Genomic DNA, 25524 nt, shown 5'->3' on the forward strand with positions numbered 1-25524 from the left:
CCTTTTGGCAATCCCTTTGAACAGAGAGAATGTGGAAATTTTAATGTTTAGTCTGTGTTTTTCTGATGTAGAATTATTTTCTGTGACTTAATGAAATTACACATCAATAGCTTAGCATAAAGTATTTTTGATGAAAAAAAAAAAAAAAGGATTTCAATAAAAATCCATTTATGTAAATAAGTAGGATGTTTTACAACTTTATTTTCATAATAAAACATCAAAGGCAAAGTGAAGAATTTTATTCCTCAGCGCTGTGGCTGTGGTCAGAATATCCACGGAGGGTTGCCAGATGTCACTAGAAAGCCACACCAGTAGACAAAATTCCTCAAAACAGCAACACTGCCTCACTTCTCCCGATTCTTTTAACAGATGCTCGCCACTGATATACACAGCGATCGCCACAACAGACACACGCTTACAACCGCCATCAAACCGCACCCCTTTATTCTTCCACCAATTTCTCTCTCTCTCTCTCTCTCTCTCTCTCTCTCTCTCTCTCTCTCTCTCTCTCTCTCTCTCTCTCTCTCTCTCTCTCTCTCTCTCCTACGCAGTCCTCGGAGATGTTGTCAAATATAAACTACTATCATTATTCCTCCATAATAAGAGTAAATAATAATTGTACAGGACAATTTCCACTCAGCATGCCAGGATTTTGGCTTTTATTCGGTAGCCTCTGTGATGGCTATATAGTTCCTTAGCTCCCAAAAGGCATCAAAGTACATGATACAATGATGTGGGCATGTTAACAGGAAGTCATTGCGTACAACCCCTCTAGCAGATACTTTTGCCAATGCATAGAATTATGGCACTGTGCCAAGGTGACACTAATATGATAAGAGCCGTATGGCTCAGAAGCACGTATCCTTAAATTGATCACATCCGGTGATGGCAGGACATAGTCAAATGACTGATAGGGCCAGATACTGGTACTTGGCACTCTGCATAAGTAGAGCTAGAATTAGAGGGATGGTACCTTAATAAGGCATCAAAGTAAGGGGGAAAAGGTAACTCAAAAGTGAAAGAAAATCATATAAGAAGATTAAATGGAGGCACTGTGCCATTAGCACGAGTCCAGGAGAGTTCAACTCTTGATGAGGCTTACTTGAAGCTTCTATGCTTTGACCTCTCTTCCATGGATTTCTCAGAGGTCAAAGTACCGACCTCGGATTGTAACAAGGTGGATCCAAGTTCGATGAATTTAGGTGAGTACCGGCTGGTCCAGCTGCTACGACAACTGGAACAGAGGTATTCCTTACAAGATCTAACACTAGCCCTCAAAACTCCTTGAGTTCATCGGACAGTGAGGTGTGGCAGAATCCTGACTCAAGGACGTGGCTGCTGAGGACCGGGGTTTGTTGGGGTTGCCCACTCTTGATTTGCTGTTGAGAGTTTGGAACAATGATTTTATTGTGTGAAAAGCAGAACATTGATTTTATTGTGTGAAAAGCAGAACAATGATTTTATTGTGTGAAAAGCTGCCAGCACACATCAGCACTTCTTATGTTTTGTTATTATTGTTATTATGACCATTAACTATTTATAGAAGTGAAATTTGTTTTGAAGAATTTATCACTCTCTTTAGAAGTTTTATCTAAAGAAATGTTCCACAGTTATTAATAAAACATAAGATAATTCTTTCAGATAATGATTTCGTCAATAACCTAGTAGCCTGCAGTCTATGTCGATTCAGTGAGAATATGTTAGCTAGACTGTAGTGGATATTGTCTGTAGCCTATAACCTAGGATTCTATATCCTTAAGGGTGAACAAAAATAACCTAGACAAGATAGTAACGAGTTAAGCTAAGATTTAAAGAGTATCCTGATGGCTATGGGCAATAGCCTAGGTTTACAACAAAGACTTTAAAAGGTCATTATATAATCTAGATTGATTAGACAGTAACCTAGGCTAGGTGATAGGCTAGCCTAGCTATAGAGTTTCACATTATGAAGTTGGTGCTTTATATATAAGTAGACCAAAAACAGTAAACCAAATATGCTATGAGGTAGTAGACTAACTTGAAGGCTACAAATATACCTGGTTAATCCCATACCCCTAAGGTAAATTAATTAATCAGGATTAGACAGTAACCCATTGTAGGTAATAGCCTAAATGTACGTAGTTTCACATTATAAAGTAGTTGTTTTATGTAGTAGATCAAATAGCCTAGGGCTAGATATAAACAATCTGGGATTAAGTTTTATGTTTTTATGTAGCCTTTGCATTTGATCAAGAATAATCTGGATTTAGCAATACCCTATACAACTAGGCTAAGAGAGAACAATTTAGGAAACATCCTATTGATGGTTTACTAAGTGTTAGTTTAGCCCAAACAGCCTAGGGTTGGATATAAACAGGATCCTAGGCTTAAATAACAGTTGTAAAGGCTGATACTGGTAAAGTAGCCTATTGGTAAGGCTACATAATAGTATTAAGTGGAGTTCTCATGCAGCCTATTTCTTTAAAGGTGATAAAAACCCAGAACAGGCTGTAGCCTAACCAGATTAACCCTTAAACGCCAAAGGGGTATATTAAAAATCGTCTTCCGTGTGCCGAGGCGGTCTCAGAGTGAGCGCGGAAGCGGAAAAAATATATATTTTTTTTAAATCATAGCTCGCTTAGTTTTCAAGATTAAAAGAGTTCATTTTTGGCTCCTTTTTTTGTCATTGCCTGAAGTTTAGTATGCAACCATCAGAAATGAAAAAAATTATCATTATCATATATAAGTAATGCGATATATGATAGCGCGAAAACAAAATTTCCTATATAATTGTATTCAAATCGCGCTATGCGCAAAATGGTTAAAGGTAACAAGTTTATTTTTTTCGTTATAATGTACACTAAATTGCGATCATTTTGGTATATAACACATTGCAAAACGATAAAAGCAACACAGAAAATATTATCACAAAATAATGCATGAATTCCGTAAACGCCCGGCGACATTTAAAAAAAAAAAACCAAAAAAAATTTTTCAAATTTTTTTCAAAAAACAAATTCACCATAAATCTTAAATATTGTCTAGGAACTTGCCAATTTCTTTCAAAATGAAGACAAATGATTGAATATTACTATACTGTAAGAGTATCAGCTTACAATTGCAGTTTTCGACCATATCTGACGAGTTAAAGTTGACCGAATGTCGAATTTTTTTATATATTTTTTTTATATGCAATTATTTTGGAAATTAGAAAAGCTACAACCTTCAAATATTTTTTGTTTTATTCTACATAAAATTTCGCACATTTTCATATATAAAACTCTATGAAATGCCTAATATGAAATGGAGCCAATATTCCGAGAATGGGACGTATGCATTTCGGAGATTTGTGGCGGAGAATCCGCGTGCGGAGGGAAGGAAAGTTTTTTTTTTAAATTCACCATAAATCTAAATATTGTGCTAGAGACTTAGAATTTGTTTCAAGATGAAGATAAATGACTGAATATTACTAGACTGTAAGAGTTTTAGCTTACAATTGCGTTTTTCAACCATTTCAGTAGAGTCAAAGTTGACCGAACGTGGTTTTTTTTTATTTATCGTCATTTATATGCAAATATTTCAAAAATGAGAAAAGCTACAACCTTCAATTATTTTGTTGTTGTATTCTACATGAAATTGCGCACATTTTCATAATATAAACTTTATGTAACGGCTAATTTAAAATGGTGCAAACATTACCACAATCGCACGTATGATTTTTTTGGAAGAGTTACCGCGCGGACGTAAAGAAAAAATTATTTTTTTTTCATAAATTCACCATAAATCGAAATATTGTGCTAGAGACTTCCAATTTGTTGCCAAATGAAGGTAAATGATTGAATATTACTAGAATATACGCGTTTTAGCTTACAATTGCGTTTTTTGACCATTTCAGTAGTCAAAGTTGACCGAAGGTTGAAAATTTGTCACTTATCATTTTTTATATGAAAATATTTCAAAATTGATAAAAAGCTACACCTTGGGTTGTTTTTAGTTGTATTGTGCATGAAATTGCGCACATTTCCATATATAAAACTTTATGTAACGGCTAATTTTAAAAGGGTGCAAACATTACCACAATCGCATGTATGATTTTTTTCGGAAGAGTTACCGCGCGGACGTAAGGAAAAAGTTTTTTCATAAATTCACCATAAATCGAAATATTGTGCTAGAGACTTCCAATTAGTTGCAAAATTAAGGTAAATGATTGAATATTACTAAAATATAAGAGTTTTAGCTTACAATTACGTTTTTCGACCATTTCGGTAGAGTCAAAGTTGACCGAAGGTTGAAAATTTGGCACTTATCGTTATTTATATGAAAATATCTCAAAACTGATAAAAGTTACAATCATGAGTATTTTTTGTTGTATTCTACATAAAAATGCGCACATTTTCATATATAATACTTCATGTAACGGCTAATTTAAAATGGTACAAAAATTATGTCAAAGTAACAAAATAATTTCCGAGATGTGTCACAGATACTTTTTAGTGCGATAAGAAAGAAATTTGCGCTTGCGCGCCTGCGTAACGATTTTAAACAAAACAACACCTTGATCCGTGAACTCCCAGCATCCCCAAGGCGCGTGATTCAAGAGTTTTCGGCTGGTAGATCTATAAGTATTTTTCCGCGTTTAAGGGTTATGTATGAGTATGAACCCCCTTTCTAAGGAAATATCCTACCAGTAGCCTAAAGAAGATCTTTCCCCCAAAAGGGATATATACTAGCATCCATCTGACTCCAACTGAAGTGGCTGTATTTTCAGATTGGTATCGTAACTTACCTAGGACTTTTGCCCATTTGTTAACAGGCAGTTACAGTTCAGTTGTTGAAGTTCAGTCAAAATCTGTAAGCTTCCCAAAAGGGATACACAGTTTGTGGCAATTGATCAGTTCCTTAAGGAAATTATGAATAACATCAGAAAATGCCCTTGCCATGGAATGGCAATGTATGAAGGACATGATGTATGATTCCAAAATACATAGAATTTAAGTTAAGTCAAGCACACTCCAGAGTGAAAAAGTACTGCATCCTGCAACCCAGAGGTAAGAGGGAATGCAAATATTGCCCAAATAAGTTGTAGTGTTGGAATTCTGAATACAAAACTTTAAATCAAAACATGATGGGGGCTCCAATACTATCCCTGATGATACTAATATATTCCTTGGTTAGATGCATCAATGCACATTCTTTCTCCCTATAGTAAATATATAATTAATGAGAGAAAAACTATGATAGAAGCTGTATATATGAAAGACCACTAACAGAAACTGTTTCCTTACCCGTGTCTATGTCCTTAAAAACTGCAGAAGACATCGTTAACCATGACCCAAGTTGCTCGCCAAGGAGTCCCAGCCTTCTGTCTCTTCATATTCAAAATGATTAATCTTTTAGATACAGATTTTCAAACTTTTGCATTGTTTAAAAGACCAGACAATGGCAGAATTAAAACCATTTGCCATGGTCATCCCAGTTTTGGAAAATTCCACCAAGGAATGGGTAATGTTACAACTCTCTTCTAAAGGGGAAGAGCCCCTTTTATTTTCAGCCATGCAGCACTTCAGGACCCCTATGAGAAGAATCTTACAGGCAACAGCCTCGGCAGAATTTCATACCAGGATCCACCTCTATAGTATTATAACCTCTACTACCTTGGTGGAAGTTGCCATCAAAAGGCTTCCAAAATGTTCCAGAACAATTGTTTTTGTTGTGGCCGAAAGTCTTATGGCAAGCATTCTATTGCTTTTAGAGTGCCGCATAAAAGTGCAAATACAAACATTGGAGGGCTCCGAGTCACTTCCCAGAGTAATTTCATTATTGCATAATAATCCCTTCTCCAAGGACCTGTTTGAGGAGTCTGTTGTGGTTAAAACTTACCAAGCAAGCCCCCCACCGGAATTGCACTGAGTACTACTCTATTTTAAAAAAAAGGGGGAATTTAGGAAACAAGAACCTGAAACTTCCCCTTACCCAACCCAGAATGGCTTGCTTTAAAAGGTAAGCCTTCAATCACTCCCAAAGGTTTTTATTTCCTCACGGACAGGTAGGTGTTGGGAAGGGACGACGCCTCACGAAAGTACAACTTCAAGAAAATCTTTTTCACAAGGTCCAAAGACCCTCTTGTATGAAAAAGAAAAACAGCAATTGGAATGCCTATCAAGGGCAGAGGTAGAGAAGAGGCAGATACCAGTAGGAATAGTATGGTTGGGGGTCGAAAGTTGGGGAGAATCTTTGGCCTTGACCCTGGAAGGAATCTGGCGATACAGGTCACCCTGACAACTCAGTCTGTATGAGTAACAATACACACAGGTGCCTCATTAACAGGTCAAGAGAAAATTGGGAGGATTGTCAGGTGGCAGGGAGGGTGTCAGCTACTCAGGAATTGTCATATCAATTTCTTAGAGCTGATGGCTGTCTTTTTGTCACTCAAAAGAAAAAAACTCAAGTTTCCAGAAAAAAACATTTGGTTGGCTCTAGACAATATGACTGAAATGTCCTACATCAAGAGGTTGGGATGATTCTTGTCTCCTCTCAGTATGATAATGCTAGCCATCCTTCAATGGCACAATTACAGGATCTCTCAGTGTAATAGTAGAGTTCCTATCAAGGAAAATGACAACCTCAACAGAGTGGATGTTAGACAACCACTCTCTAAGAAAATAGCCAACATGCTTCCACAACTGGAACTGTTTGCTACATATAAGAATCATAAACTGCCAGTCAAGCAACAGCAAGGGATGCCATCCTACAAGACTGGAGCAAATGGAGGACAATGTATTTTTTTCCTTCATTGTTCCACATTTTGAAGGTGTTGAGCAAACTACTAACCTTCAAAGGAACAGCTTACTTAATAGCCCAAATTAGCCACTCAGGCATTGGTTCCTCTTATTATTTTAACAATGGACAGTGAACAGTATTGGAAAAATTCCAATACTGTTCGCTGTTTTATCCGAGTCAGCAGGAAGGAAAGTCTTTTACGGATCCTCTTTTCTGAGCCAAGACCTGTATGGGTGGAGTTTTTAAATGTTATCAATCATGAAAATTACTCGCCCAGCATTGCTTGGTACCTAGTGCAAAAACTACAGACTTCATATATCTGGCAATACGTACCATTGTGTGAAGAAGATATGGTTAGATGATATCCATACTGAGAGCCCAGTCAGAAATTCTAAAGAAACAATTTTAACTTTCTTATCCCTTGCAGTTACAACAATCATGCCATACAAGGCAGCATTAACGGAACCATTGACTTATGAATTTTTGACTGACTAAAGTATAAAACTTCACTTCCCTTCTACGATCCTTTGCTCTACAAAGACCCACTCTTGAAAGGTTTCAATTTCTTGATCCCTGAACAAGGTGCTTAGACTTCAATCAGTCCCACTATTCAGTGGACCCATTACAACCACAACTCACAAGCTACAATAGACGATCTTGATTGCATTAGCATCATGAACTCGTATTAGCAAACTGAGCTCTTTTAGATGGGGACAGTAGACCACACAAATGGCTGACCATCAATTATTATTGTTTTCTAGCCAAGAATGAGATTCCTTTAAGGAAATATCCTATTCTAAGTAAACTAGATTTAGCAGTCAAAACATTATGTCCAGTTTAACTACTTAATGTTCACTTAGAGGCAGACATCCCAAAAGGTCCATTTTTTCCTACACTTTAACAACACTATTGCCATGAGCTCGAACAAATTCAACTACACTAAGTATCGGTAGGTGGCATGAGTAGTCTTGACCCATAGGCACTACAGCAGTAAATCACAGGTCTTCCTAAGAGGTGGGTATGCTAGCTATCGCTGTGGAAGGTTTGACAATACTGCAACCATACCCAGCTGGAATAAAGAAAGAGGCCTTGAAACTAGTGGCTTGACCCTGGACCAAAAATGTTTTTGGGTTGTTGTGATTAAAATTTGAGAGCTTTTCATCACATGTCAATTTCTTTGTACATTCCTTTCTGTTGGTCAATGCAGGATGATCCCTTACCCAATCCTTTGTCTTTTTGTCAGGGAAGTGGGATGGTTTTGAGGACAACAGTGACTACCAAAAATAAAGGATATGTTACCTCAGTGCTGATTGACTTTTAGCACAACTCGCTATTTGTTGCAAAAATTAGAAGAGACAATAACAGAGCAAGATTTAGTGCAGCTAGTGCTAATTGGCTTGTAGCTCCTATGCTTTTTGAGGGAGTTTCACTTTATTGTATGGTTGATTTTAATTCAATGTTCACTAATACTGTATATATTCTTAGGTTTTGTGAATAAATCTGTATTTTCCTTTGAATAGTACTGTCAGTAGTGTATTAAATGTGTACTATTTTTAATGTGCATATGTATCTCTCTCTCTCTCTCTCTCTCATTCGGCTCTCTCTCTCCCCCTCGTCTCTCTCTCTCTCGGCTCCTCTCTCTCTCTCTCTCTCTCTCTCTCTCTCTCTCAGGGGTAAACTTTATTAGTTTTCATTAGTATCTGTGAGCCACATATTTTTAAAGATAAAAATGTAAGATTACTTTGAAATGATATCAAAGTGTTTTATAGGATAATAATTTTAGGTATATTTGTGTTTGAATGAATAAAAAGCAGTTATAGCGTTTTAGTCTAAGGTATGTACATACCCAGTTCACCCCTTCTTTCTCTCCCTCCCCTCCGTGGTGATAGCTATTGGCTGGAAGGAGCCAATCACATAGTAGGGTATTACATATAAGCATTTTGAGAGGGGGGTTCCTATCTATCACGGGGTTTTTTGGTAAATGAACTTAACATTTACATCTGTACAGTATGATAGTTTACTCTATGTACAGTTCATACTGTATTTTGTTTTTATACAAAATAGCAGGGTAGAAGGTGGGAATGTATTGTTCTATATTTTTACAATAGCGTTTATTGTTTATAAGCATATGTATTGCATAAGGTACTGTATACTAGTGATAAGGGAGAGGAAGTAAAGGTAAGAAGTTTGTTTTTATATTCATAGAATGTTTTCCCATATCTGAAAATTTTCTATATTCAGAAGGACCTTGGCTGTATTAATCTGAATAACTGAAGGATCATTTTGAATAGAGCAGTTTGAAAATTGTAGACTGAATGCAAAGAAACCATTGAGAAAGTACGATGATTTCAGTAATGTAACAGTATTACATTATTATTAATGTAATGTTCCAGATGGTTTATGTATAATTATTAGACTACATAGTTAACTCTAGTGTAGCAAATATGTTTCACCTTTATTATGGATCTGGTTGCAGTTGGCAATAGGGTTGCTAGTGAAGTTTCAAAGGACATTTGATTATATATAAATCTTTTTCAGCTATCATTTATCGAGCTATTTTTTTTTCAGGGGACGCCAAAATTTCAAGGAGTTGCTCGAGTTTTCAGAAGAAGTTGCTTTTCTTACAAAGAGGTTTATTATGCCTCCTCATAGCACCAAATCCAGAATTGGTTCTCTGTATGCCTTATATGGATTATATTACAAGCACCCTTTCAGGTAATTTAAAGTGTAGTATTTTGTAATTTTTTAAAGCTTTTTTGCTATGCTTTTCCAGTAATCTTAGGTATTCATAATTTTTTTTTATAGTGTCCCTCCAGGGCTCCATAAGACAAACCACCCAATCACAGAGAATTTTCTCATAGTTGGTCGAGGCTAGAAAAGTACTTTTAGACAATGATATATATATATAAAGGCCTCAAGGCAAAGAGGGCTTTGGCTCTGTCTCTTGTCTGCAGTGACTACCTTGGTTTTCCCTTCATCCTTGTCAAACAGATGTGGCAACAGTTTGTAGGTTGGCAGTTTTCCTCATTATTATGTATGTAGTCTTTGTCACAAGAGTCGCCAATGTTTTTTGTTCCAGAAACCCAGTTTTGCTGTTATTGTGTCAACCAAACCCTCTGCATGGGACTGTTTACTCATTACTCTCTTTAGGTCTGTGTTGAATAAGGGTAACTATTTACCCAAATCTTATGCCTTTTCGTCAGGGAAAGTGGGTGGATTTGATGACTCGCAATGGCTACCAAAATTATGTTTTTCCCATGTCAAAACCTGTTTTTTTCATAGTGTAGCCGCTGTTCGTCCTCAAAGAAGCTTACCAAAGAAATTGACAGGTGACAAAATGGCTTAATGATCTTAAATTTCAATTCCAACAACCCAGATAAAATTTTTTTGTCCAAGGTTAAGCCACAAGTTCCCAACCATATTCTTTTTATTCCAGATAACCATAGGTTTGGCAATAAAGAATGTGAAACTAAACATGAACTTATAAATATTAGGATGTAGTTCTAAAGTTACTTTCTTAAATATGCTGGATTTGTTTGCTGTGTTGTTGCACCTTCCCCTATATCTTAATGACCTTTAGTTTTCTGCCATTGTGCCCACGGGGTCAGGACTTACCATACCACTTACTGATCTAACAGACCTTACAGCTCGTTCGTGTTGCCCCAGATCCCTCAGTGAGGCACTTCTAATGTCTGCCAGAGAATTGCTAATGCATCTTCCGGTATATTTTGTGTCTTCCAATCTTGGATGGTCTGGGATGCAGGTTAGATATTTGTCAAGCTTATTCTTAAACACATCTATGCTCACTCTTCATATGTTCCTCAGATGAGATGGCAATGCATTGAGAAGATGCTGCATTTTCGATGCTGGTGCATAGTGGATTAATGTCCTGTGTGTTTTATTTAGTTTTCCTGGTATAATTTTTGCATTATTAATCTACCTCTGCTTGCTCTTTCTGATATTTTTAGCTCCATGATTTCGGTAATTCCTATCTGTTTCCATGCCTGTATTATCATGTAGCGTTCTCTTCTCCTTTCTAGGCCATATATTTTTAAAAATTGTAGTCTTTCCCAGTAGTCAAGGTTCTTAACTTCTTCTATTCTAGCTGTAAAGGACCCTTGTACAAAGTGTAGTGGAATTTTTTAAGCTCATGGCAGTAATGTTTTAGGAATATACTGTTTCTGATGACCACCCTGCACATTCTGAGACTTCTTAAAAAAAAAAAAGTTTCCGTAGAAAGTCAACGATGTACAGTGGCACCACAGTGTTTATATGATTCGGTTTTCGTAGGCTTTTTCCTACGAAATTTTGTCTCGGGTTTCGTACGTTTCTTTGGACTTCGTACACTCAGAAATGCTCCTTCTGGGGCCCACTGCGTGACTAGGCCCCATACCAGCACCCAAACAAAGCATCATGTGTTCTCTCGTGACATTCTGCTTTTGTGGTCGTTGATTTTTGTGCTTTTTTTTCAAGTATGACCACTAAATAAGCCATCATGAGGCCAAAGAAAGTTCCAAGTGCCAACCCGTCTGTAAAAATGGTGAGAAAGAACTCGTAGCAAAGAATTGGAGGGTGAAGTATGCCTATCAGAGTAAGAAAATGCCTACAAGTGCTGTTGTTAGTGAATTTAAGGCCAGCAGAGGCTGGTTTGAAAAATTCAGAAAGCTAACAGGCATACATAATGTGCCTACTTCAGGGTTTAAGGACATGTTTAGAAAGAGTGATGTAAAAGACTTTGTGGAGAATTATCATCCCAACAGAGATGATGTAATCCGTGTCTCCAACATCTTTAATGACAATACCTTGTTCCACTTAAGGCAAATTTTAAAGAGACGGCAAGAAGCAAATGTCTGAACAGTTGGAGAAGTAACCCTAGATAGGTCCTTGATACCTCCTCCTCCCCAACTTCTCTCTGTCTTCCATATGCTAACAAAAGTCTTCCATAAAGGTAAGAATGATGTTAAATGTTCATTATTTGTTTCATTATTCATTTACATTTATTTCTCATTGTTTTCTGTGTGTAAAACTGTTTATTTCCTACAAAATATATTTAAAAAAAATATTTTTGGGGGGTTTGGAATGCATTAATAATTGTATATACATTATTCTTTATGGGAATTATTGTCTCTGTTTTTGTACATTTCAGACTTCATGGGAGGTTTTGGAACGGATTATGTATGAAAACAGAGGTTCAGTTGTGTACGGTACTTTCCAGATGTCATACGACTTAGGAAAGGATTGGGGTCTGCCTTTCCAATTAGGGCCACTAAAATTTTTCTCAGCCCATGTAGAGAGAGTGGTTTGTTTGTGCCAGGAAGTACAAAAACGGATCCTCTGGGATGTTTGCCATGACCTCTAGGTACAAGTGCTTGAACCGAGCATAATGTTTAATCTGACAAATTGAGCTTCTTTATCAGAATACAAGATTTCATCTTTAAATTGTTCTCATTCTTGGCCAGGAATGATGGGGCAGGGGACAATAATAAATGATGGTTAGCTGTTTGAGTGATGTAGCTTATTCTCTGTCTAAGCCTAATGAAAAGACATGACGGGGTATCTTTTTTCTTGTCAGTTATTATTATTTACTATTCAGAAGATAAAAACTATTCATATGGAACAATCCAACAGGGGCCATTGACTTGGAATTCAAGCTTCCAAGGAATATGGTTTTCATTAAGAAGTAGTAAGATGAGATAAAGAAGAGATCTCACTAATTAAAACAGAAAAAATAAGTTAAATACATGTATGAAAGCTTATTAGAATCCAAGGAGAATAGTATCAGGGTAGTAACACATTGCACGTTTGCTTGAACTTCTTAAGTTCTAATTGCATGACATCCTCTGGGAGGATATTCCACAGTCCAATGGTATGAGGAATAAAGGCCCTCTGGGACTGAGAAGTTTGACAGCGAGGCACATTTATTGCATATTGGTGCTGCTTTTCAGTGAATCTGGTTGCTCTTGACTGGTAAAAGGGATCAGGGGTCAATTGTGAATGTGAAAGTGAAAGATCTCTGTTAAAATACAACTTAATACAACTCAGGGCAAGTTTTGATCAAGAGCTATCTTGAGCTACTCTCAAATGAATCTTGCCTTTCAGCTACTGGATTTTCTGGCTTGGGGAAACTCAAGCTTACTCTTTCTGAAAGTTAAGATATGGTTGTGAGTGGAGAACAGATGAGGACTCCAAATCATCACATTGTCTCCTTCAGACAACCCAGGGTGATGAAAGGATCAGCAACCATGTATTTAAGGGTGGCCATGTAGTCTTGGTCCAGTGTTTGGAAACTGTCATGTTGTCTCCTTGAGATACCTACCAGGATGATGAAAGGATCAGCAACCAGGCTTTTAGGGGTGGCCATTTAGTTTGGAAAATGAGACAAGGAACCCAGACCTCTTCCTTTATAAAGAGCAGTAAGCCTTCCCAATATTTTGCCTTGATATTGGCATGTGCCCATTTGCAGGATTTGTTTGTTGCATTACCTGTATGATTGACTAGTTCTAGCATCCTTGGAGGGTTAGTTGTGCACAACAAACACTGTTTTCTCTCATTTTGTCAAAAACTAGTGATCTTTGTAAAACAGCAGAAGTCGGACCTCATATCCAAGCAGCAAGCAAAGTATCTGGGCTGGAACAACAAACTCGGCATTGGCTGGGCATCTCTGTCAGCTGTCATCTCTGTAGAAGCTTGTCCCATATGCATTCACTTTGGTGGCAACTAAGGTTACACTGATCAGCCTCAAACGAAAAACTCCCCCCTTGTTTGTGCTCTTGAGCTGGAAGGTCAGGGAGGACCTTGCTTTTTGGTTGGAGAGGAATCTCCTTGCAGGAGTTGCCTTAAACTCTCTGCCTCCAGAAGTGTTTCAGTTCTCAGTGACATCAAAGGAAGGAAGAGACACATGCCTGAGCAACATGCATGCTTCACTTGAGTGGCAAAACACAAACATCATCTGTGTAAGCATTGCAAGGTGAATATGGTCATACTGGCATATGTCAACTAACAGGAGAGGACAATCTCCCTTAGTAAGTTAGCAAGGCAGATTCATAAGTAAGTAGTTTGTCTAGCAGGACCAAGGGTTCCTTATAGCCTTACATGATGTAAAGGCATTTCATACCTTGGGGAACAAAGATGATCAACCTGTTTACCACAAGATGGCACAGAAGCTCTTGGTTTACTGCTTCTTATGCTAGATCCCTGAATGCTCCTAGGGATGCCTTCTAACTTCCCTTGGACAATCTTGTCATTTGTACATTTCCTCTATTCACTAGTATTTCCATGAGATCACCCAAGTGTTGATGACACTAGGGTCAGAATGACTGGTAACTTGTTGTTGACCCCATGCCAAATAGTTATAATGTGCAGTCTTCTGGTGCTCGTTTTCAAGGTGTATAAAGAAATGCTTCCTAAAGAAATTCTGCCATGTCTGGCTCTCCTTTATCAGCCACATTTTCACAGGTCTGTATCTGTCAGTATAAACCATCCATCTGTACATGCTTGAAGTTTTTCCAACAGCCCTTGCAAGAGTGAGACACTTTTTTCAGGTCTGTGAAGATATCTGGGTACCTCAGAAGATCCACATCTAGCATGTACAGGCAGTCCCTGGGTAATGGGGGTTTCTATTCCCAGCTGAGTGTGATGAACCAAAAATCGGTGATAATAGCACTGATAACCAGCTTAATGGCACAGCTAACCAGGGACAGGTGCCAATAACTGCTTATCAACGTTGATAAACTGCTTACCATTGCCGGAAATTGCGTACTGGCACTGAAAATCCAGTTAACTCCATTGCTAGACAAGCTCTGTAAAACTGGATCGCTGTTAACCAATGCTACCAGTAAGCAGGGATGCCTGTCAAGGGAAATTGGGCCATCTGTGATTAGTGTCACAGAGCTACTGTTATTGGGTTGCAGACTGCTTCATATACTGTTGCCAAGAAAGGTTCCTCTCAGTCTGTAAGGTAAAGATCTTCAGACTGAAGGGCATAGATATTCTGCTTCACTTTGTTTATCCATGCATTTCATGAGGAGCTTAAAGCAGACTTGTCCTCCTTGTGAGCTTCAGCCTCTTGTGTGGGACTTGACTCATCCTGTGCAGCCCAACTCGGGCACTGTATGAACCCTGCGGGGGGAACATTTGGACTGATATTTCTCTCTAAAGACTCTTAGCTTCAGCAAAAGCATAGTATTGGCGACTTACATGGACTTCTTATCTTTTCTAGCACTTTGGAGGTTGTGAAACTATCATTCTTGTTTGTTCCTGAGTTTATGGTGAAAACCAGTCTGCCCCTGGGAAGATAAAAGTTTCTCAGTTCCTTCTTTACAGTGATCTAAACTAGATACTTTAGTGCCTAGTGCAAATCCACAGAAGATACACTTGTACATGGTGCAAATCCAGAGAAGATACTTTGTGTCTGGTGCAAACTTGGATGTATTACCTAAAAAGGATCCACCTTTTTAGGCCAGAGGTTTGGCAACTTTGGCAGTCCTCCGGTTAAAGGCGGGGAGGTTCCGTCCTGATGGCATGATGATAACTGAAAATCGGAAATCGCAGATAAAATTGATTTTCGGTTATTGGTACTGATAGGCGGTTAATGGCATCTCTGTTCGGTATGTATCGGTGGTACTGACCAGACATCGGCACCAAAAATCGCCAATTTTTGGTGCTAGGCAAGTGCCCATAACCAGAGACTGCCTGTATAGACACATTACATTCCTTTTGTATACTGAATATTTTGGAGTTTTGCAGAAGGTTTTTGTTGGAAATCAACTGCTTTTGTATGTACGAAGGAAGGAAACTTCAGTTTTGAAATCCATAAAGATCCAGAAACTGAAATGACATGTGGTGCCACATTTGTAGCTGGTCAAGAACGATAGGCACCTTGTTCAAAATAGTCTTGAATCAGCTGAACCACATATTCCCAGATTTAAGAGGTCAGATTGTACAGTAGTATTGCCAAGCACAAGAAGATGGTGTCCATGAAGATACTGTAATAAAAAAAGCGTATGACTCGTCCACTGAAGTGGACAGTCGCACAGTTCAAGCAAGAGCTTGCAAAGTCAGTGATGTGGGACCATCCCTTGCATTTGGGAGAAACTTTTCAATAGTACAGATAAAGAGTGCAGGTGTCTGTAGAGCTCAGATTATCTGTATCCCTTCTAGATAAAGGGTATCAGTCTATTTGGTAGCAGCTTTACAGGTTTTATAGTTACCCAAGCTCAAGATAGTAAAGCATCTCTCATAAGGTGCACAGAAGACATAAGGCAAGTGTGGAAGGGTAGAGTGACTGACTCTTCTCTTCTCTTTTTCCTTCTTTCCTCCCTTGGTGAAGCAGCAGCTTTGGCTGAATATGATGCGCATAAGTTACCCAATCAAGCATCGGGTCTTATAGCTTCAGCTTACAAGATGCAACTCTCCCTCTTCTCCCTTTTAGTGGTAGGTGGGGGGATTAAGTATAGCTATTATCTGAACTCATCAATATCTATTGGCCAAATTTAACTGCCATCAGACCAATTGTGTCATTCCTTGTAGGAGTCACACTTGTTTCTTCAAGATTTTCTAATATGTGCCAGCCACTGCCAAAGCTATGCTATAGCAGGAGGTTACAGGAGTTAGTGATCCCATGCTTTACTATTTTGACCATGTTTATTTCTGGATGGAGATTCAGCTTGTCATTCAGTTGAGAGATTACCTCTCACCTAAGGAGTGAGTCACCTACTTAAAGGTAACGGTTTGTACTCCCAAAGAAACAAATTTCAAAGTTTTAAAGTAAGGTAAATTGTATTTTTCTCTGGATATACAAACCAGAGCCTTTTATCATATTCCCACCTCAACCACCCTGCTTAGTCCTTGTTGCAAGGAAAAAGTGCTTGGCTATGTTAATCAGTTTTAGCGATCTCTCCACCTTGTGCTGAGGAATGCTTCTACAACAAGTTTGTGGTTTGTTTATCTCAGAAAAATACAAATGACTGAGGAGTTCTTTCCATATTCATCGATTGTCAAACAAGTTTTTCTTTTCAACAATATATAGAGATTTTTTTTTCTTTTGCATTGCTGTATCTAACTTTACCTATCATCTTTTCTTTGGTCTTCCCACAGGTTTTCTTTCATTTTGCAGCTATTCCAAAAACTTCCTGGGACATCTACCCTTCTCTATTAATTTTACGTGGCCAAGCCATATTAGCTGTCCCTTTCAAATAACTTAAAAATTCTTTCCACATCCAGTTCACTCATGATGTACGTATCTATTTTGTATTCTGCCAAGCCTTGAAACACTCTTTATCAGTCTGAGTACTTTCATTTATACTGCTTGAATTTAACTCCTAGTTCTTGATAATATCCAAACTTTGTGGCCATAGGTGGTCAAAACAGGTCTCTCTATAGTGGTACATGGAAATATTTTTACTTTTCTTGGTACAGCATATTTCTGGGTAAAGTAGGTAGTATAAGTTATTAAATTTGTTGATTTGTATATTTCCAATCCTTAAGTTTCATCACAGAACATCATTTCTAAATATTTAAAATTTCTACTCTGATGCAAAACCTGACCCTCAAGTGAGATGTTCATATCTCTAGGTGTTCTTGATAACAGCATGAATTCTGTTTTTTCCTTGCTGGTTTTCACTCCGTTGTTTGCTAGTGTTGTTCCATTTTTCTAGTTGTCTTTGAAAGCCCTTTGTACCTCCTATCATTGCATGGTCCTCTGAATGCATTAGATAAATAAGTTTCTGATCATGGAGTTTCTCTTTCTCTCATTCAGTTATCCAGATATAGTATAAATTACAATGATGAGAGGATTTTCCCTCCCTGTCACGTGATTTGACATCAAACAAGTCATCATGTCCAGTGGACATGATTAAAGGCTTTCTCTGGGTCTGGAAAAACAATATATTTATCTTCATTCCACTCCTAGCTTTTCCAGAACCATTTTAAGTGTTAAGATCTTGGATGTTTCCCTATGTGGTCTGAAACCATTCTACTACTCGCCCAGTTTTGATTCAGTATATCCTCTCAGGCCTACCTTCTAGAGCTTTTATAGACCTTGAAAGCATGTGACATGAGAGAAACACCTGTATGGTTTGAGGGATCAGCTTTATCCGCCTTATGGATGGGGCATATCAGGTCCTTATCCCAGTCCTCGGCTACAGCCAGACCCTCCTAAAACGTAGCGAGCACCAAAACCCATAACTTATGTAGCTCTATAGGAATCAGATCTTCACCAGAAGCTTTGCCATTTCTTATTTTCTTTAGTGCCTCCTTTATCTCTTTCATTGATAGGTCAGGTTCTGTGCAGGTTGCAGTATGGAACTCAAAGTAATTTATTCATTCACATCATCAACAATGTTCCATAATTTGGGTGTTTTATATCTTAATTAGGTGGGGATCCTTTTTCGTAGTTCTTAGCCTTAGTTTTGTACCTTTGTCACAGTAAAGGGTATTGATGAACTCTGATCTACTACAATTTCTTGTTTAGGAATTTGATGATGGATCGGAATTTGAAGCTTTATTCTGCCCATCCCCCTTGTCATAGATACTATAATTAAGTTGCATGTCAATGGTCTTATGATGTGATGTATTGAAATTATTTTTTTTATATGTTGGTGGTGAATGCCTTCATAGTTAAAATATGAATAATGGCAAATAATAAGGAATTAAGTATTTAAATTAACTATATTAATTTTCCCACAGACACTTCTTTAAAATTCGGCTACTCAGTGATGAATACAAACACTTGATAGAATTAATTAGACCATTTCAAAATGACATTGGAAACCCAGATCCTGCATATATATTTCGTAAATTAGAGCTAAATGGAGCCATTTACCATGTGGCATCATCTTTAGAGGTAAGTTCAGAGATCTTGTGAACCTAAGCTTGACCACTATTCAGTACTCAGTTGTAGTGACAGTTTATTTTTTAGAATTTTATATGTAGTTGTTGGGGTGATATTTGTAGGATTTCAGAGGTTTACATCAAACTTGTATTTTTCTTAAAACCTAGTCTTACTGACAAAATATAAACATAATACAATTACACACAACCATAGGGCTAATACTTACTATGATACTTGTAGTTGGTCTCCAGTATACATGGGTTATAGGTTCCAAGAGTAATAACCTTCATTGGTTATACAGTGTATTTTTTATGCAGTACAGTATCAATAAGAAGAAAGAATTTAAACTGGTTGTATGTCAATCATACAAACAATCTGATTATGCCCATGTAAACACTCATATGCTTCATGTAATAACCATTACTGGTCATATAATACAAGGCAAAGAATAATAAAAAAAATCATGGCTACAGTATTTCATAAATATTACAGTATTAATAAAAGAATCTTAAGCTTAATATAACATTGCAAGAGTGAGACTTTGTAAAGTTAACTCATGCATACTGAAGGCCAATTGTACTAAAAATTTACAAATAACCAAATTCTTATTAACTGATGCTTATACTGATTTTTATTTTTTCACAAATATGCTTACTATGTGTGACAGAAATTTCAACCTTCAGCTAACAAATCTAAAAATAAAAAAGTTTATTATAATTCTCAGTGTGAGGTAGCTGTAAATATGCTAAAAATAATTTCATAATTTAATAAGATGTAGATACAATTAACAATTCAAGTTACTTAACACTAGTCACTATAGTATAATGTTCATGTGAAAATTAGTTAAGATTTTATGCTGATTATATGTGTATTTATTATGTTTCTTGTTGTGACAGTTGTAAGTGGATAAACAGAATTGAATTAAAATTGTGTAGAAATTGTTTTTTTAAGTAGATGTTTTCCAGAATGTGGCATATATGATGCATATAATTAACTATAACAATAGTTTTACCTCTGTAAAAATGTGAAAGTGTTTATCTTCTTAATTTATTAGTGTGCTTTTATATTATATTTGATTCTGAACCTTTGTACTTCATGTTGGTATAGTTATTCTTTATCTTTATCTCCCTCACCCAATAACTGCTTTGTTCCTGCAGATGTGCATTGACTTTTACAATGCAGAACGAGAGGCTGTAGATATTAAGTATGAGTCTCAGCGACTGGCTAAATCCTTGAGTGTGGGGAGAACGTTAACACCCGCGATTTTACGTGAGGATGATGAAATTCTGAAGCAGTATCATAGTATAAAAGTAAATGTTGCTGGTAAGGATGTGTTTGTTTTTTATATGATTCTTATCTCTTGGAAGTACAGGCCTACCTCTTAAATCCTTGAACTTTGGGATTAGGCCAATGCTGGGCCATAGAAAATACCTGAATACAGAATAGTACACCCCTAAAAAATGAAACCCTCATGTAAACATAGTCTTGCAAGCTAATTCCATATACAAATAGCCTAGTTGCCAACTTAACCCTTTAACGCCGATTGGACGTATTAAACGGCAACAAAAATTGTTTGTCGGGTGCTGAACCGACGTACGAAACGTTGACAAAATGTTTTTTTTTTTTAAATTCGCAGAAAAATAGTTATAGGCCTACTAGGCAAAAACTTTTGAATCACGCGCCTTGGGGGATGCTGGGAGTTCACGGATCAAGCTGTTGTTTTGTTTACAATCGTTACCCAGGCGTGCAAGCGCGAATTTCTTTCTTCTCGCACTAAAAAGCATCAGCGACACATCTCAGAAATTATTTCGTCACTTTGACATAGTTTTTGCACCATTTTATATTAACCGTTACATAGAGGTTTATATATGAAAATGTGCGCAATTTCATGTAGAATACAATGGAAAAAACTCATGGTTGTAGCCTTTATCAGTTTTGAAATATTTTCATATAAATAACGATAAGTGCCAAAATTTCAACCTTCAGTCAACTTTGACTTGACAAAAATGGTAGAAAACCGCAATTGTAAGCTAAAACTCTTACATTCTAGTAATATTCAATCATTTACCTTCATTTTACAACAAATTGGAAGTCTCTAGCACAATATTTTGATTTATGGTGAATTTATGAAAAAAACTTTTTCCTTACGTCCGCGTGGTAACTCTTCCGAAAAAATCTGGAAAATGTCCTGTAGATCTGGACAAATTTTACCGTGCCCTTTGCTGCGTTGCTTGCCAGTCTGAGCAACAGAGAGAAAGCTGTCGTCAGAAAAATAGAGAAGACTCTCTACAAGATTAATAGTGCTGAAACAGCAACCATTTTTAACAAAAATTATATATATGCATACATACATACATACATGCATATATGTGTGTATGTATATATTATATATCTATATATATATATATATATATATATATTAATATAATATATATATATATTATATATAATATATATATATATATAGATATATATATATAATATATATATATATATATATATATATATATATATATATATATATATATATATATTGTTACGAAGTGCCAAGTATCTGGTTACCATTCATCAATTATTACCTCACCAAAAGCCAGACACCTGAACCCTCATAACAGGTACTAAACGACTGAATACTCTAAAGGCAACAGTGATCCCTTAACAACTTACCAGTATTGCAGAAAATTAGACTAAGTTCATCAAAACAGGTGTGAGGTAATCTTGTAAGTTATTAAATTATTCAAAGGGCATCACTCCATCAACAACTTTAAAAGACTAAGTGTTTCCCTGATTTCAGAAGTCTAAGTACTTCCCTAGTTCTAAGTCACTTCAAGTAAATTGAAGGAAAGCAAATCAATTACCACTCTATGTTTCTACCTAACATAAATATAATCAAATGCAAATATACTGGTTAGAAATGAAATACTTATAAAAATTTTAAATACAAAAATTTATTATTAAACTCAAAATTTATAAGTAAAATTCACAATATCAGGGAAAATTACTGTTACTTGAAAACAAAGTAAAGTTTAATTAATTCTTGAATTAAATTAAGTGAAATTAAATCAAAATTTATCACAAATTTCAAGAAAATTAATTTAATTGAAATTCAAGTGTTAGGCAATAATTGAAAATTAGAAATTAATTCACAAGTGCTAAACAATAATAAAACTTGAAAAGAATTCCAAGTAAATGCAAATTAATTCACAAGTGTTAAATTTAATTAAATGTGCAACGATTAGGCAATGAAAATAACTTAAGTCAATTAAATTGTGAATGCAAATGAAAAAATATAAAATAAAAAGGCACACTTCAATAAGAAAATGAACAAGTGCACAAACAATGGAACAAACACAAAACACACAAAATTTGCAATGTGTAAAAGTGTAAATCTTTTTCACTCAAAACATTGTAACCATCAGTTTTTACCAAACCTTCGTAACCATCTGTTATTAGTTAACCACTGTTCCTATCAGTTATTAGTTAACCACAGTTCCTATCCGTTATTAGTTGCAACTATAATAAAAATATAACACACTATACCTTGGTATACCAACTTCTTTCTTTCTTGCTGCGGCTTGTATCACACTTTCACAAAAACCAGGCGCCGTTACAACAACGTTTGTTCAGATTCCACAAAAAACACTAAATAATACTAAATAAACTCTTAAGAAATATCAAACTAAAATTCTCAAGTTACTAGTGACCAGTTTATAATTATGAAATCGTTACATTACTTTAAGATCAAAAGTGCTATGCGATGGAGAGAGAGAGGGAGATCTGATTGCTTCGCGGTTCTAAGATATAATGAATTCTCTTCCTTTGCGGAAACTGGACAGGGGAGATGACAAAACGTTTTGAGACAATAATGCTTCTAGAAGCTTCGAAATCTTACGCAATTTTACCCACAAAATGTGTAATCTCCATGTGGGACTCAGCAAAGACATACACGTATGAGACGATTCTGTTAAAAAAAAAGACACGTACTCTATTCGATCGACCGAAGCAGAAGGCTTATCACACATGACAGATTCTCAAAACAGAAATGAAGATTTGAGCTCGCTTATCAAACGTGTTGACAGATTAGGAAAGCAAATGGATCTCGCAGACCCTCTAATCTCAAAGTGCTGACATAATAGGGAAACAATTTGAAATTTCAGGAGAGGTAAAACGTCACTTAAAATGGTGGCTAGATCCAGTGAAGTTGTCGGAGGGCGTGTCTCTCAAGCTTCAGAGCCCTGATCTAGTGTTGTTCTCCGATGCGTCCACCACGGGGTGGGGAGCAACATTAGGGGGGGAAGAAGTGTCAGGCACCTGGAGAGGGGAACAGGTGTCCTGGCACATAAACCTAAAGGTGATGGCAGCCATCTTTTTAGCTCTCCAGTTTTTCCAAGAAAAAGTCTCTCATCGAATAGTCCAAGTCAACTCAGACAACACCACAGCTCTGGCGTACTTGAAGAAGCAGGGAGGAACACAGTCTTGGTCCCTTTTTGCTCTGGCAAAGGAGATCTTGCTGTGGGCAAGGGCACTGGACGTCACGATCCTTACGAGGTTCGTAGCAGGAGTAGAGAACGTCTGGGCAGATCTCCTCAGCAGACGAGGTCAACTTCTGCCAACCGAGTGGACTCTGCATCAGGAGGTATGCCAAGAGCTGTGGGGGTTATGGGGACGTCCGCTCGTGGACATCTTTGCGACGTCCAGAACGAAGAGGCTTCCACTGTACTGCTCCCCGGTACTCGACCCAGCGGCAGTGGCGATAGACGCACTTCTCTGGGACTGGACGGGGATGGACCTGTACGCCTTTCCTTCGTTCAAGATCTTAGGGGAAGTCATGAGAAAGTTTGCGGCGTCGGAAGGGACGAGAATGACTTTGATCGCCCCGTTCTGGCCTGCGAGAGACTGGTTCACAGAGGTCATGGCCTTCATAGTAGACTTCCCGAGGACGCTTCCAGTAAGGACAGATCTACTCAGACAGCCCCACTTCGAGAGGTACCACAGAAACCTCTCCGCTCTGAGTCTGACTGCATTCAGACTATCCAAAAGTTGGCCAGAGCGAGAGGCTTTTCTAGGTCAGTGGCGAAAGCTATCGCCAGTGCAAGAAGAGCTTCATCCAACGCAGTGTACCAATCGAAGTGGGCGGCAGTCTTCAGGAGTTGGTGCAAGAAGAACGGCATTTCCTCCACCACGACCTCTGTGAGCCAGATTGCTGACTTTCTTTTATATCTGAGAAGGGATCTAAAACTTGCAGTCTCTACAATCAAGGGATATAGGAGTGTGCTTTCAGTTGTCTTTAGGCACAGAGGCCTGGACTTCGCGGACAACAGAGACCTTCACGATCTCTTGAGATCTTTTGAAACAACAAAGGTTCAACAACCCAAGTTGCCGTCTTGGAACTTGGGTGTAGTTCTGAAGTTCCTCATGTCCAGTCCATTCGAACCTATGCATACGGCTTCCCTGAAGGATGTTACTAGAAAAGCTATCTTCCTGATTGCTCTGGCGATGGCGAAGAGAGTCAGCGAGGTGCAAGCGATTAGCAAGTACGTGGACTTTAAAGGTTATAACGCGGTCTGTTCCTTGAGCCCTACGTTCCTGGCAAAAAAATGAAAATCCATCCAACCCTTGGCCTAGGACCTTCGACATTAAAGGGATGGCCGAAATCGTTGGACGCGAGCCAGAGAGAGTTCTGTGCCCTGTCAGGGCTCTCAAATTCTACCTAAAGAAGACGAAGGATTGTAGAGGTCTTTCTGATAACTTGTGGTGTTCGGTAAGGAAGCCAAATTTACCAATGTCAAAGAATGCTTTGGCTTTTTTCTTGAGGGACACCATCAAGGAAGCGCATTCATCCTGTCAAGACAGTGATATGAAAGTGTTGAAGGTGAATGCGCATGAAGTGGTCGGTAGCCTTCCAAAAGAACATGGCACTCAATGACATCTTGAATGCCACATTTTGGCGTAGTAATTCAGTGTTTGCCTCTCACTACCTTCGGGAGGTGAGGACTACATACGAGAACTGCTACTCTTTGGGCCCATATGTCGCAGCAGACACTATATTGGGGACAGAGAGTAGCACTCTTCCTATCATTTAGGAAATAATATGTTTGTTTGGACTTTTTAATTTTATTTCTTTTTATTTTTTATTTTATTATGTTTATATAGGTGTTTAGTTTGTTGTGGTCTGGGTCGGCTGCCTTAGGCAGACTTCCCTCCATTAGCCTTGGTTATACGAAGTTTAACCAGATAGGCTAGGTCAGGTGGTAATGTTTTTGCTTCGCCCTCATAGTAGGGTAAAATGTTTTTATCACATTGTGGTCACGTCCCCGTTGACAAATCATCTGGAGCGCACCAGCTACATAGGTCACGTCCTTGCTGGCACCTCCAGTGAAGAATTAACAGCATTCGGTGTCTAAACAACACCTATATGATCTGTCACATTGTGGTCACGCTCCCCGTGACAGTTCATTAGAGCGCACCAGCTACACAGGTCACGTCCGTGCTGGTCACCTCTAGGAATGCATTACCCAAATTGGAGGTCTATAATGTAGGATCTAGTTGCATTGTGGTAACGCCCCCGTTGACAGATCCTCTAGAACTCAACAGCGTCGCAGGTCACTACCTTGCTGAAGTCTCTAGTAAAGCAGAAGCAGACTTGGGTGACGGCACTCATGAAGTCAGCTATGCTAACAGGTAAGGAACCAAGATATCAATCATATAAATGAAATAGTTTCCCAAATCCGAGTCTGTCTCCCCCTTCCTCCAAAGGTGGGATTCAGCTATATATATATCTGGCAGGTAAGATTCATGAACAAAATGATATTGTTATGATACAATAAAGTTTGTTCATACTTACCTGGCAGATATATATAATCAAAGTGCCCACCCACCCCCCTCCCCTCCCCCCAGGAGACAGTGGCACTAGAAAATCTGACAGAAAATGGGAA

At 37.8% G+C, this 25524-nt stretch overlaps 1 protein-coding gene across 1 annotated transcript in view; it reads left to right on the top strand.

Annotated features, from left to right (window-relative positions):
- Window positions 1-25524, top strand: part of LOC135202180 (uncharacterized) — a 300747-nt gene that overhangs the window by 115787 nt on the left and 159436 nt on the right. Inside the window, exons 5-7 of the mRNA XM_064231435.1 lie at window positions 9328-9474; window positions 18445-18601; window positions 19747-19912. Of these exons, the coding sequence (XP_064087505.1) occupies window positions 9328-9474; window positions 18445-18601; window positions 19747-19912 (470 nt within the window). The remainder of the gene's footprint in view (window positions 1-9327; window positions 9475-18444; window positions 18602-19746; window positions 19913-25524) is intronic.

This window comes from Macrobrachium nipponense, chromosome 30 (genome assembly GCF_015104395.2).
Source record: "Macrobrachium nipponense isolate FS-2020 chromosome 30, ASM1510439v2, whole genome shotgun sequence".
Lineage (NCBI taxonomy): Eukaryota > Metazoa > Arthropoda > Malacostraca > Decapoda > Palaemonidae > Macrobrachium > Macrobrachium nipponense.